The sequence below is a fragment of the Typopeltis vanoorti genome, chromosome 25, assembly GCF_054136105.1.
Source record: "Typopeltis vanoorti isolate ZY-2024b chromosome 25, IOZ_Tvanoo_1.0, whole genome shotgun sequence".
Taxonomy (NCBI): domain Eukaryota; kingdom Metazoa; phylum Arthropoda; class Arachnida; order Uropygi; family Thelyphonidae; genus Typopeltis; species Typopeltis vanoorti.
The window spans coordinates 80,955,773-80,971,153 of record NC_143573.1 but is presented as its reverse complement, the minus strand read 5'-3'; the positions used below and the strand labels follow the sequence as shown (position 1 = coordinate 80,971,153).

The following is a 15,381-nucleotide window of genomic DNA, read 5'->3' as shown; positions in this document are numbered from 1 at the left end:
CATCATCGGAAGAATACAAGTGTATAAGGAACCAAGCTACATGCTCATGCCCTGTCTACCGATAAACTAAATCTACGTAGTTAATTAATCCTTTTCCCTAGCCTGACCTCTAGTGATAAAAAAAAAAATAATAATAATAAATAAATAAATAAATACAACTACCATAAACTGCTAAAGTCCTCATGTATTAATATTCTCCTGGATTTGTACAGTTCTGATTGTTATAATATGATTTCTTTCAGTTGCTATTGAATGTTACAAACACTTCACCAGGTTGTCTTCCTGTAGTGGGATTTTTCTATGGCTAGTCTAGGTTGTTATACAGGTTGTAGATGGGTCCTCCACATTCTTGAAATGGTTAGGCCATCATTTTGGTTGAGATTTGGATTATGTTTGAGCATTTCACGGCTCTTTAAATTTTCTCTCAAACTAGGTTTTGGTGCAGTGTAGGGACTTGGTATTTTTCCAATCAATTCTGTGGTGTGTTTGGAGTGAGTGGTCAGAAAGGCTGGTTTTTCCAAAATGGAGGTATTTAATGTGTCGTTTGTGTTCGTCTTGTCTGATTGGGATAGTTTGCCCTGTTTCCCCTACGTATGGTATGTTACATGTGCATTGTATTTTGTATATCCCTGGGTGGGCTAGGTGTGGAAGAGGATCTTTAGAAGAACTGAGTAGGTGTCTTAACTTATTTGGGGGTTTAAAGGTGGTTTTAATGTTGTATTTGCATAGTGTTCTGTCCATTTTTTCAGAAATGCCTCTAACATAAGGAATGGCAATAGCATTCCTGAAATCTTTTTTGTTCTTATTGATATCTTTATGGAAGATCTTGTGAATAGTCTTTTTACTGTATCCATTTTTTATAAATGTTTGGTTGATGATCTTGTATTCCTGGTTTAGAGCCTGTTCATTAGAACAAATAGTTAGAACTCTGTGTTTAAGGGTGCTTATGACACCTAGTGTTGTATCGTGTTGGATTGTGGTAAGAATTTTTGTGCATGTATTAGCCTGTATGTGTAGGTTTGCAGTAAACTGAGAAGGAGAGACAGTCAGAGGGAAGATGTGTGACAAGTGTGTCTAGGAAGGGAAGAGAGTTGTTTTTTTCCATTTCAATGGTGAATTTGATACGTGCGTGTTGTTTGTTTAGGTGGCTAAGGAATGTATTTAGAGCTTCGCGGCCGTGGGGCCAAATGGCGAAAATATCGTTGATGTATCTGAGCCAAATTTTGGGCTTTAGACATGCTGTCTCTAGAGCACGTTGCCCAAAGTCTTCCATATAAAAGTTAGCTATTGGGAGGGGAAAGTGGTGAGCCCATGGCTATACCTTCTTTTTGAAGGTAAAAATTGTTTTGCCACACGAAATATCCGGAGCGGAGTACGTGGGCAAAGAGGGCCATGATGTTGTGTGGAAATATGTTCTGTAGGAGCAAGATAGTGTCATTGATTGGGACATTGGTGAAAAGGTTAGCTATGTCAAAGCTGACTAATAAATCTTGGTCGTTGAGTGTAATGTTTTTAATTTTATTAATGAAATGTGTTTTTTTTTATGTAGGAAGGGAACTGACCTACCAATTCCTTGAGTGTGGCCGCTAATTTTTTGGGTAAGTGATAATTTGGGCTGTCAATTCCTTCAACAATTGGACGTAGTGGTGTGCCTGGTTTGTGTATTTTTGGCAGGCCATAAATTTTGGGCATATGGGCATAACGAGGTATTAATTTTTTTTGTTGTTTCTTCGGGCCATGTGTGGACGGATTTGATTAATTCAGTTGTATTCTTTTTGTTACGTTTTGTGGGGTTGTAGTTTATCATTTGGTAGGTGTTGTGGTCCGATATCAAATGGTTCATTTTTTCAATGTATGTTGTACGGTCTAAAAGGACAATGGCATTGCCTTTATCTGCTTTCGTGATTATAATGTCTTGGTTATTTTTTAAGGATTTAAGGGCTAGATTTTCAGTTTTGTTTAAGTTAGTGCTTAGTTTTTTGTTTAAATTTAGTATACACGATGTTTCTATTCGTATTTTATTAGCCAAAATGGTGAGGAGGGATCTTATATATTTATTTTTTATTTATTTATTATTTTTTTATTCTTTTTTTTTTTTTATCACTCGAGGTCAGGCTAGGGAAAAGGATTAATTAACTATGCAGATTTAGTTTACCGGTATACAGGGCATGAGCATGTAGCTTGGTTCCTTATACACTTGTATTCTTCCGATGATGACCTCGATACAGGGGTCGAAACATCAAGTTTTATTTTAGTAGTAATTAATAAAATAATCTGTTCAACACGTATGTTTATGTGTCCCTAAATTTATAAATATGAATGCTGATCACTGTGTAACCTTAAAAGAAGGAAGAAAAATCTGTCCCCTCACTGCAAATATAATTCGAGAAGGTCTTGAACTGTGCAATAAATTGGAAAATCATTTTCTTGTTAATGACACAAATTCTGAATGAGCCTTTAAATTCCAACATGAGATGAAGAACTATATGTCTGTATATCGCGTGCTGTATAAAAAAATTAGTAAAATCATAATCGCAATGTTTAATCACTGATTACATTGTCAGAAGAAAAAAAAAGAAAAAAAAAATCAGCACAGAATGAGGGCGAAGCTAATTCTGTTTGTGAAGAACCGTTACCTTTATCATACAGATCTAATGCGCTGACTATCTCTTCTGGTGATGAAAGTGATTTAGCACCAGTTTGCAAACATTGCCAAATATTGTCTAATAGCGACGATAATTCTGATGACAAAATGTAAAAAAAAATTGTTACTTTTCAATAAAATTAAATGAATAAAGCTTTAAAACAAACTCAGGCATTCTTATTTTCCTGAATTTTTATAAACTTTTTAATGAGATTTTAGGTTTATTTTAATTCAATGCTTCAGTTTTATGCGGAAAAGTATGGAACATATCCCTAATTTGTCAACGTAAGTTAGGGCTTTCTTGTGCAATTTTTTATATTCGGTTTTCTGTGGAACGTATCTATCCCATAAAAAGAAACCTGACTGTAATTAAAAATCTTATACCTTAAAAGTTCAAATAAACTGCACGTTTACAATCTTTCAGATAAAATAAAAAATATAAAGAGAAAGAAGGAAAAAATTGTCATTGCATGTGTTTCAGTCTAAAGGCATACACTAAACAAAGAAATAAAATGGATCCTGTCTCAGTGTAAGAAGCTTGAATTAATTTGTGAAATTCTCAGGAAAGAACTGTTCATAATATTTTTATCACAATAAGTAGTGCAACTGGAAAGTGTTGAAATCAAAAGTCATGTAGTAGTAGTGTCACTGTACAAAGACAGGTGGTTTCTATTCCAGACTAGTCTATATGGATGCCATTTTGGTTAATGTGATAAAGGCACTGGATAGTACTAGAACAGAGAACTGGATTTATAGGTGCAATCCTTTATGATGGTTAACATGAGTTCATGCAATGAAAACATTATGCTTTAATAATGCATGTGGATTAAAATACATGTAAAGTATTTTATAAATAAAATGCCACTTTAAAGTGACAATAAGAGCTAAGAAATATAAGGTGATATTTTTGAGCTTATGAAGGAATATGTCAGATATGCTAATTTTGTGAATGTTTATATGATGAAGTAGATCAAGATGGATAATAAATGATATATGTAACATGTAGAAACAAGAAATTTTATGGCAATATAAAATGAGAGGACCAAATTGGGTCATCTGTTTCAAATGATCAAGAAACTGGTGATAGCGCAAATATGAGAGATTAGGAAACTGGTTATCTGAAAAACACTAACAATCATGAGGATTGGAAACTAGTGGCAATGCCACTTGGTCTGGAATGTTGTTCCCATCTGTTCAACGGCCGTTTGTTAATATTTCCTGTAGACACTACCAAGGAATATTTAGCTATCTGATGATAATTGTTTTCCTGAAGATATGAGCAGCTTCAGCAGATAAATGGAATCATGTTTTAGCACTAGAAAGGTGGTTCTATTCTCCAGAAAGAACGTTCTTGGGATCTAAAAGCAATGGTTAAAGAAATAAAATGGATAGAGAAGAAAGAGGTAAAAGTAATACAAACTTTTACATTAGTCAGGGTTTTTTTCTATATTAATACTGAGAAGAGTAAACAATAAAGAACTGAACTACAAAGGGCATACTGCAAAGGCTATGAAGATTACATAGCAGTCTCATAATCATGGCTATAATAAGGAGGACAATGAAAAGTAAAGATAAGTTTGTACAAAATCTTGATCACTTCTGGTCGTGAAGAGAGGACCAAATTGGGTCATTTGTTTCAAATGATCAAGAAACTGGTGATAGTGCAAATATGAGTGAGCAGCTGGAGATTTCTCAACCAGAGGCTGTGGAGATGTATATTTCAGAGTTGTGGATAGAGAAGAAAGAGGTAAAAGTGATAGACACTTTTATATTAGTCAGGGTTTTTTTCTATATTAATAATGAGAAGAGTAAACAAATGCATGAATGCAATTGTTTAACCATGCTACTAGCCAAGATGTCTATAGACATCAAGGTTATCATGGATGCAAAGTGCATATTAAAACTGTAATAACATTGATATTACATTGAAATATATGATGGATACGAAGCATATTTGATCCATAATGACCAGTTAGGTGGTTAATGGAGGAAGGTGTATTCTTTTGTATACAGAGTGTAGAAGGTAATACTTAACTTTTACACTTTTCCTTCAAATAGCATTAATAACTAATGGCATGAATTGCACAAGTTACAGAATAGGTATTCCATTATTTTATAACAAAGTAGAAGAACTAATAACCATTTTTTTTTCATCATTAATGAAGCAAATCACTATTAATATTTCGAATAATGCTTTCAGAATCAAGCCGAAACAAAAATCAAGGATAATGAACGCATTACAGAAAATGTTACAGAAAAGTGAACTGTCAAAATTAAGGCAACAATTTAAGTAAAAGTTCAAATTATGAAATGCACAGGGGGGTTGTGAAGTCTGATTTACAAATATTCTACAAATGATCATAACACAAGCCACTCATGAATAGTCAGTGGACTCTGGAAAATCAAATGACTATTTGTGAAGTCCACACTTGCCATTTTTGATACAATGCATATCACATTTATTCTTAAAGTATTTATTAACAAATGCACTCATGACTGCATTTAGCAACCTAATTCACTAACTGACTGCTCTATAAACCAAAAATCTGGTTCCTTACATCCTTTATAACCATTCTTACGCAACTGCCACAAGATGAGGTGACCCCTTTATTTTTTTGCTGTCCAATCACATGTACTGGAAATTTTTTTTTCTCTCTCTCTCTTCATGTAGCTTCCTCAGTGAGAGGGTGCAGCACCATGTCCTTCCAGTTCTTTCTGTTGGTGGATTTCTTGTTTAGTACAGGATCACATGCCTAGCCATGTGATCCTGTCCATGATCTTATATCTTCAAACCATGTCCTTTGTTTTTTACCTCTTGATCCTTTTCCCATAATTTTTCCTTATGGAAAAAATCATGGGAAATATCAAAACTATCCCCTGTCCTGCTGAACCTCTCAGTACATGTCCTGCCAATCTCATCTTTCTCTGGATCATTTCCTGTAATGATCTCTGTGTAAAGATCTCATTGTTCTCATTCTCTGTAGGACATCTGTATTTGTCATGTAATCTGTCCATGAGATTTTCTTCAGAGCTCTCCTATAGCACCACATTTCAAAGGCCATTATCTGTTGTCTTACTCTCTTCTTGAATACCCACAGGTCTTGCATACTGTGACCAACTGGTTCTGTGCTCTGAAGATGCTGGATAAAATGCCAGTGAAATATCAGCAATAAGTTAATAAATACTTATTTTCATATGAGTCTGTGTTCTCATCTATACCATTAAAATTAATCAACATGCATGACAAAACATATAAACCTTCCTAGATATTTTCACTTCAAAAGTCTCAGAATTAAACAACTGCATTTTCTGTTTGGTGAAAATCATTTTTATAATCTTAAGTACATGATCTTCTATGTCTAATTTATCTAATATACTAAACATTTTATTATGTTTTACCCAGTTGAAGGCTTCTGAAAGTCTATGAAGCATATGTATGTTCTTATTTCTTTCCAATGATCTTTCTATTAGTATTTTTAGTTCCAGGATAGCATAACATCTTCAGCATATCCTCAGAGAATATACCAGGGATCATTTTTGGTAACTCACCTTCAAATGATCCTCACCATGTCCACATTCTTAAGAAACCTAGGTGACTACATTTGTCCACAACAGTCCAGATGTGGTATATCAAAGAACTATAATAAAGAGGGATAATAATTTCCCTATCCCTGCTTGTAAGAGTATTTCTTAATTACAATTGGCTCCTTGCAATATTTTGCTACTTCTGGAATTTTCTCTGAACTTCAACTCTCTTTGCCAATACCCATAAATCCCGAGCTTCATCAATTTCTTGCAGCATGGTCCCATCCATGTAATAGACATCCATGTAATAACACAAGCAAACAATCAGATACTCCAATTCAAGTAATTGCCAATATCCTTGATGTATAAAGGATATTGAATCAGAGAAAAGGTCACTGCCTTTTCTCTGATTCAAATCCACCATATACTACTCTCTTGTGTCTGTCCATTAGCCTGCCTCTTATCTACATCATCAGCTCATGACCAACTCATTTGCTCAAGTAACAGAGCACCGCACCTTGCAGCATCCTGTTAAATGCTTCTGAAAAGTCCAGCAGTACTGTGGTTAAAACTGTTTTATTTAGGCAACTCGGCTGTGACTTTACTGTAGAAAGTTAGAAAACTACCATGACACGGCCAATCCTTCACAATGTTATTTGTCCCTAGAGTATCATACGAGGCGTGTTCAAAAAAAGACCAAACTTTTAAATAGTGTGCCAACTGGCAGAGAGAGCATGCTGCAGCTACAGAGTGCACCTAATGGCAGGTTTTGACAACAAACTGCCATTTGTCCCACTCTGCTATGAGCATTAGTCGTCGAGTTACATCCACTGAAGTGAGCACGTGCACAAGCTGTGTTTGTCGGTTTAGTGACAAAGTGACAATGGAAGAGCTTGAAGAACATGAGATTCATCACAGATGTTGAAACCAAGATGCAATCGTCACAATGGGTGGGGAAAGGATCTCCTTGACCAAAAAAAAGCACGGATGAGTCCGTCAAAGATCAAGGTGATGTTGGTTGTGTTTTTTGATTGGAAAGGCATTGTCCATTATGAATTTATACCATATGGTAAACAAAGAGTTGTACCAGGAAGTTTTAGTACGTTTGAGGAATGCTGTATGCAGCAAGAGGCCCGAATTGTGGGAAAACCAGACTTGGATTTTGCACCATGTGCCAACTCACGTGTTGCTCATCATCTGCAGTTATATGGCAAAACATCAGCAACCTGTTGTGCCCCATCCACCTCAGCAGACTTTTTCCTGTTTCCCAAACTTGAAACCACTTTGAAAGGATGCCGTTTCCAAACGACAGAGGGGATTCAGGAAAATGCTAAGAGAACTGTGTGCTATCACAGAAGGTGCATTCCAACAATGGAAAAAACGTTGGGAATGGTGAATTGCCAGTAGAGGGGATTACTTTGAAGGGGACAGTGCTTAAAATGTTGTAAAATGAGCAATAAAGCCTTTATAGCAAAAGTTTGATCTTCATTTGAACACGACTTGCATTTCTAATCCACCTATTCCCAACTTCTGCCTGCCCTTAACTTTTCCAATACCTTAACCACAACTCCTGAGATATCAACATGTCTATATTATGAATCTGAGTTCTGGAGTATTCCATCTCCATTTGCATAATGGAACTATTCTGCCTGCTTTCCACTCACTTGAACTTATACAGGCTGTTAAGGTCACTCCATTTTTTTTTTTTTTTTTTTTTTTAAACTTGTAACACACAACCTGATATTTCATATCTAACCTCACAGTTGCATTAATAGTGAGATTTCTAAATATCTGAAATAGCGTGAATTTCAGATATTAAGAAACCTCACTTATGGTTTTCATCATCATCATCAAATTCCTGCCATGTACTCTCAAGGGGTGTACAGGATATGATAGTACTACATGAAAAAAATTACATCATTACTAACTTCCTATCTACAATTTTCCTCCAAATCTGACTGTTACTTGTCAAGACTCCAACATTATCAGATCTTATATTTCTATTGTCTAAGGCACTTTGTACCGTATCAATCCACCTATATCTTGGTCTTCCTCTGAGTCGTTTTCCTGCCAACCTGGCAGAGAACACTTGTTTTGCTAATCTTTCTTCGCCCATTCTGTTTAAGTAACCATACCAGCTGATATTAGCTCTGCTAACGCATTCCTGGATGCTGACAATGTCAAGTTCTTTCCTAATATCCTCGTTTTTAATATGATATTACCTTTGACCATCTGTTCAGTCCTATAATCTTTTCAGGACTCTCATATGTGCGGCCTCTAGTCTTTGGTCAAGTGTTTTACTTCTGACCCAGCTCTCAGTCCCATAAGTTAAAACTGGTTTGAACACTGTCTTGTTTACAGCTAATTTAGTGTTCTGACTAATTTCTCTCTTATTCCATATGAATTTATTCAATTGACTTCCCACCATACCAGCTTTGCTGATTCTGTTGTCTATTTCTATATTTAATTTACCATCTTCAGTAAAAATCGTGCCTAAGTAGCTGAAATGTTTTACTTGTTCCACAGGTTCTCCATTCACAACACAGTTGACATTTTCAATGATTCTGCCTATTTTCATTGTCTTTGTCTTTTTATTGCTGACCTTCATACCATATCTATTACAACAGTTATTCAATTTAGTCAGAGAATCTTGCAGACTTGTAGCGGATTTATTTAGAAGTATAACGTCATCTGCATAAAGCAAAGAGCTGAGTACTGAGACAATTGATGTGAAGTCAACAGCCTCTCTAGATATGAGAAGACTGGTCATGAACATTCTTCAGGCCAAATGTTGTTGGCTTAAGTGAAAGATTAAAAACAAATTCTTGTTTTAATCCTTCACCTTATCAAGTATAATATATTTTGTAATAAACTAAAAAAAAACTTTCTACAACCAGTCGATTTTCAGAGTATTTTAATAATGTGAGGATACTCCATTTTACTAGCATATTTACTCAAATATAACCTGCCCTGGCAAATACCTCGCACCCCTAATTTTACTTTACAAAAAAATAAATTAAACTGTTTCGCATATAGTTCACTCATGAGATGTTTAAAACTTTAAGAAATAGATAGTGAATGTGGTTATGGTAGTTTCAGATATTTTGGAAATTGGTTGAAAAGAATCAGCATTTCAACTCAACAGTGGTCAGCCTTCCTTTGTCATTAAGTAGTGCGATCTTTTGCTAATGTTGCACCAATCATATGCATAGTGATGGCAGTAACCAGTAGGGGAAACGTGGGAATGAGGGCACTGACTTCAACCCGATCTTGGATTGTGTGGAGTGGATTAAGAGGCCATCATTAGAACTGTTGTGCAACTGGATTTTGAGAGCTTGGGACATGATTTCACCAGAACATGCCACTAAAAGATTCAAATATATCACGTGATGAAGGAGTAGCCGAATGCATAACTAACATTGATAATTAAAATTTTATAAATAATGTGAGCAATTATAAATTTTAATGAATATTGAGGATTTAATTATAAACATCAATTTAGTTTTTTCCTGAAAAAGTTCAGTTTCTGAAAATCCCTTCAAATATCTCACACCATAATTTTTTAAACTTTAATTTTGGAAAAAAAAGTGCAAGTTATATTTGAGTAAATATGGTATTTATGTATGTAAAATATATGAATTCTAAATTGATATAACATCAGTATATTTCTGGGTGTCTCTCTCCCCCCAATAAGACCTCAATAAAGGTTGAAACCAATCTGGGTAGTGACCATTCCCATAATGAAAAGCAATATATTCATCCAAAAGGTATACTGATGTGAAGTCAACAGTCTCTACATGCAAGTAGCCTAGTTGTGAAGATATTTCACATGAAAACTTTGTTTGTTAACATTTGAAGAAAGGATTAAAACAAGCACTATGATATAATACACTTTATAACAAAGCAAAAAAAACTTTAATAATTCTTCCTTTTGCTTGTGATGTAGGGAAACACCTCTTTGGGAAAGAGCCCCTTGGCCTGCTTGGCTCATCTTCTTGAATAATCATTTTTTTTTGTCATCTTCATCATGCTAGTCATTCTTCTTGCCTGTGCTTTGTACTGCTCACCAGTCTGCTGAACATCTTTCTCCTTATATATTCTCAATAAAATTTTCTTCTTTTGCAGTCCCTATTTAATGAAGCTACTTAGTCAACTCTCATCTGATTCCTAACCTAGCATTAGGAATAACATCTGATATTGCTTTCCTTAAATAATTTCCAACGTATTACTAATTCCTTCCCTTTTAGTTTCTTAAGAAAAGGAAATGTTCCAAACTGTCTCTTAAGTGGGCCATAATCACCAGTTTTGCAGTTCCATGCATGTATCCCTTAAGTGACAATTCCACACACTTAGGAAAATTATTTGTCCAAAACCAAGTTTACACCTTGGTTTTGGACAAATTCTTTGATGCTATCATCAGATCCAACCTCTGACATCCATTACATGGTATTTTCTATAATTATCCCTGAATAAATTCCATTTCCTTCCCTCCCTGTGCCCCTTCCTTCCTTTTAATCTACCAGCATAGCTGAAGCCCCAATAATGTTATTCACTGAGCAAATGTGGCACGGCATGTCATCCATATTATTCCTTTTGCTCCTCATGGCCTATTGCAGCAGCCAAATATATATTTGATTCTACTGGCTTTTATATCTCACACCAAACAGTTTCAAATATACTGCTTCTCTTGACACTACCCTAAACTTTTATTTTGCTGGTTGCAACCCTTCTGCTATCATTAGTACCCCCCCACCAACCATCCCAAAATGACAGGCATTATAATGCCTATAATTTTAGGTCAATTCAAGCCAACAGGTGCCAAAATTCCCCACCCATCTTTGTGACAGTCTGGAAATAGTATACATGCATTGCAATATCTCTTTTCACCCACAGGTATACTCTTTAAATGAGTATTTGAAACAAATTTGAGAGTCGAGAAATTGCACTGAGCATTCTACGATCTTTTCATTGCATATCTAGTGTGAAAGCTATACCACACACCAAATTAATGTTCAAAACCACAACGTAATTATTTGGCAAGGAATAGGAACATTTTATTTAGGTAGATGGCCAAATTAGTTGGATTAAATCCTATAGATGGCAATCTAGAAAGCCTTTACCAATTAAAACCTGCCAATCCATATGATATCTTTAAAAAGGTAATATCACAGGAAATGCTACTGCTATTCATTATGATAATTAAATCACAATCATGAGTATAAAATGCTAGTAAGATCATTACTTACCCCATAATGACTTCCTGGGGAAGTTGATGAATAATTCATCTGTAACATAGGAACAAGAAAAAATTAATTTTAAATATATTTTCTAAATTAAGCTATCCTTAAACATGTACGGGAAAATATGAGAACCAGCATGGGAAAAATAAAGAGTAAAATCTTATTCCTTAGTGCCTACAATGATCTCAGGAATTACTTCCAATCTTTTTTTTTTTATCTCTCTCTCTCTTTTCACTATAGAGGCTGAAAGGAATCTGATAGAATAATCAATTAAGCTGCATCCCTCTTCTAGATAGCATGAAGCAAGCTTAGGGAAGTTTTAATACAGAACCCTAAATATGATGACTACAGTTTCAGTAAGGAAATACCGTGAGTAGACATATTACTAAAAATGATAACAACAGAATTAACTCAAGTAAAATATTATTTATTAGTAAAATTTTCACCCGAGTATCATAGGCATCTTCAGCACATGTAAAAAGGATAACTAAACAATAACTGACAATTCCAAAGGGCATCACCTAAGTAGCTCATGTAAGATAACTAAAAAAGGTCATTAAGTTTCCCAACTTATTAAAAAATAAAACCTCCATGCAAAGAAACCACTCCTCACAGTTTCCTTTCGTAACTTCCAAGGATGGCCCCTTGTCATGACTCCTTCCCGCTGTTCAACCAAGTGAAAGAACTCCCCAGTGTCAACCGTGTAACCACCTCTCAACAGTTTTAATGTCTCAGTCATATCACCTCTCCTTCTTCTATCCACCAAACTCTGCAGTCCACATTCCCTCAGCTGATCCTCATAATCAAAACTGTACAGTCCTGAAACCATCTTTGTCATCCGTCTTTGTACCCTTTCCACAGTTAATCTATCCCCTTCAAATCTGAGAACAATAGTTTAAGTGTGGCCTGATCAGAGACTTAAACAACGGAATGATAACCCTTTTATCTCTGCAGGTCAGTGTCCTTCTCATAATTGCAGCAATCCTCTGTGTTACCTTCACCACCTTTGCAATATGTCCCCTAAATTTCAGGTTTCTATCAATCATCAACCCCAGATCTCTTGTCTCCTCTATTTCAACCAGTATAACTCCTCCCACAGAGTATGCAGCATCCCATCGATGTTTCTCAAACCTCAAGACCTTACATTTTGCTGCATTAAACTGAGACCCCATTCATTTGCCCACCTATCTAGCTTATTCAAATCCTCTTGCATTAAGCAACAACTTCAATACATCAAAGTTCGAAGCAAAAGAAAACAATGTCAATATTACTTGATCTTTGCTGATTTGTGGAGAGAGTTTAATAATAACTTCCAATGCTTCATCTTAAAGGCTCTTCTCTGCAACAGTTTTAAACTTTGCTGTATCCAAGGAGGATAAATTTTTATACAACCTTTTATGTTGTACAAAGCTGAATTTAGTGACTGGACAATGCGAACCATTATTAGATTAAACACATTTACTCAAAAATCAGCTAGAGAATCTGAGGAATGTCCTTCATCATCTACGAGTATAAGCTCATCTGCCATTCTTTTCTTCTTCCTCTGCCTCTTAACTGGCAATGTTGTTTCCAAAGAGTTAATTTTCAATGTTTGATTTTCATCCATATTCAACTGTGAAATTTTGTCATTACATTTATTTACAAATTCCAATGTCTTGCTGTGAACGTTATCAAATGTTCTTGTCTGTTTCTTCAATTTTGTTGTAGCTGAATCTATTAAAGTCCATGCAGTAAACATAGCTAAACCACTTGTCTGTAAATAACTTGAAAACGGGGCTGTAGTTTCAAATATATACAAGTAAATGCTGTCAATATTGTTTCAAACTTTAGAAGACTGCAGTAAAGATTTGCTTCTTGTTTTGTTTTTGTATCAAACTTGTCTGAATCTTGTATCATTGATAAACATGTCAATAGATTTACAAAAGTACTGACAGTGGCATCATCAAAACTTCCAAATATGTTGCTGCATTGGATTTTCCTGACCATCTTGTCTCAACAATTAGCTTTATTCGTTTAATATTTTCTTGTCTTAGATGTTTTCCAACAACTTGTATCGATATATCCATTCTCGTGTATGATGTTTTCTTAAAAGTTGCTAAATTCGAGCAAATTGAAAAAAGAAACTGCAGGCATGTAACATTTTGTTGTTTCAATTATCACCAAATTCAAGACATGAGCATAGCACCATACATGAACATGTTCATTAGCCACATCAGTAATTTTACTTTGTAAACCATTATACTGGCCATGGTAGCTTGCAGCTCCATCTGCACTATCAGATAAACATTTTTTGGGATCAATTTTAAGATGCTGTAATGTTTCAGTCAATAGATCAAAAAGTCCCTGTCCTGTACCAACTTGAATTCAATAATATTTTGCTTGAGAAACTTCACGACTAATTATTTCTTTTATCATATTCTCCATAATTTGGATTAACATGTTAATAGTGTTTTACTCAGTTATGTAAAAAGTCCACCACAGCCTTTACTTTGAGCCTTTCCTTGTTTTGTAAAGTAACGTTTTGTAAGAAACGTGAGATGCTGATATAATGGGATAGGAATACATATTTTGTCATCAACTGCCCTGTAGCTAAAAAATTGCCAGGATTCAGAACCTCATTATCCATAGTGTAGGCCGATTAATTTCTGTGACCTCGAAAAGGAATTGCTTGCTTGCTTAACATCTTTATGATGTCTACAATCCTCATGACAATACTCCTCTGCTTCAACACTTCTTTCTTTTTAATTAATGAAGATGCAAAAAAATTATTTATGGTGCCATCATTAACCACACTGATAAATTGCTGAACATTTAGGACATGTGTTATTGTTGATTTGTGTAAAGCTAAGCTCTGGCTAATATGTCTGTAGCCACTAAAGCTACATACAAAGGGTGATGGATTACAAGTGTAAGGAGACTCAAAGTAAAGATTCCGGAACAATGAAACCAGAAGAAGTACTGGGCCTGGGTTGGTGAGTAAAGGATGCTATTGTATTTGTCTCTACAATCAAAGTAGCTCTTTCCTTTTCTTGTAACTCACAAGTCATTGCATCATCACCATGAGTATTGTTTCTTGCTTCTTGATTATTTGTTGCAGAACTGTACATTGAAGTGGATGGTGGTTGTGATATTATAAAATCTGTAATAGACCTGCATTGCTTGGCTGATTCCTGCCTTTCTCCTTCTTGTCACTCTTTACTTTTGGTGATTCAGATTTATGCTTTTTTCCCCCATGCTGGTAAGGTTAATATTCCTGAAATTAAAACTTAATCAAAAATTGATCCACATTGGGTAAAATGAACACCTACAATTACAATTACGCCCAAAGAACACATCAATGAAAATATGCTTTATAGATACATCTATTATTAAAAACAATTTTAACAATCACAGTAATTTTAAATGTAGAGTAAATAAAAGGTATCATTATTTATTGAACTTCCATTATGCATATATATTATTATTTGAGACTGCAGTGTAAATACATTTACCATCTAGTATTTTTAAACTCGCTTTATACAATGAAAGAAAATACATTATATTCAATTAAAGGGCATAGGGCCACAGTATATAAAAATATTAATTAAATACATACTTTTTATAAAACACATAAAACACAGCAAGAACGAAGTGAAGAACTGACAAAGCACACTAAAGCTGAGGCCAACACAATGAAAAACATTTGCTGTCTTTTGCAATATATGATAGCTCGATACAAAGTTGACTCCAGCAGCAAGTCACAATCCCAGGCTGAGATTCCCAACTAAGCTTTATTGCACAGTCACAATATTAAAGATCCGAGCCTATATAATGTATGCGTCGGCCTCACATAACCCGAATCAGAATTATAGAGTTATTTATCATATTCTTAAATATTAAGTATCCTAGAACTTTATATTTCTTTATAAAGAGAGATTTCTTTATAAAGGAGACTCATACAGGCCATTATATCCATGCAGAATCTCATCCCCA

At 34.9% G+C, this 15,381-nt stretch overlaps 1 protein-coding gene across 8 annotated transcripts in view; it reads right to left on the bottom strand.

Annotated features, from left to right (window-relative positions):
- LOC150092876 (single-stranded DNA-binding protein 3-like) overlaps positions 1–15,381 on the bottom strand; it is an 846,537-nt gene that overhangs the window by 211,921 nt on the left and 619,235 nt on the right. For all 8 annotated transcript variants that reach the window (XR_016550498.1, XM_090414347.1, XM_090414349.1 and 5 more), the window contains one exon: positions 11,416–11,454. Coding sequence is in view for 7 of the 8 variants with exons in the window: in XM_090414347.1 (XP_090270473.1) it covers positions 11,416–11,454 (39 nt within the window). In the remaining variant the exon portion in view is untranslated. The remainder of the gene's footprint in view (positions 1–11,415; positions 11,455–15,381) is intronic.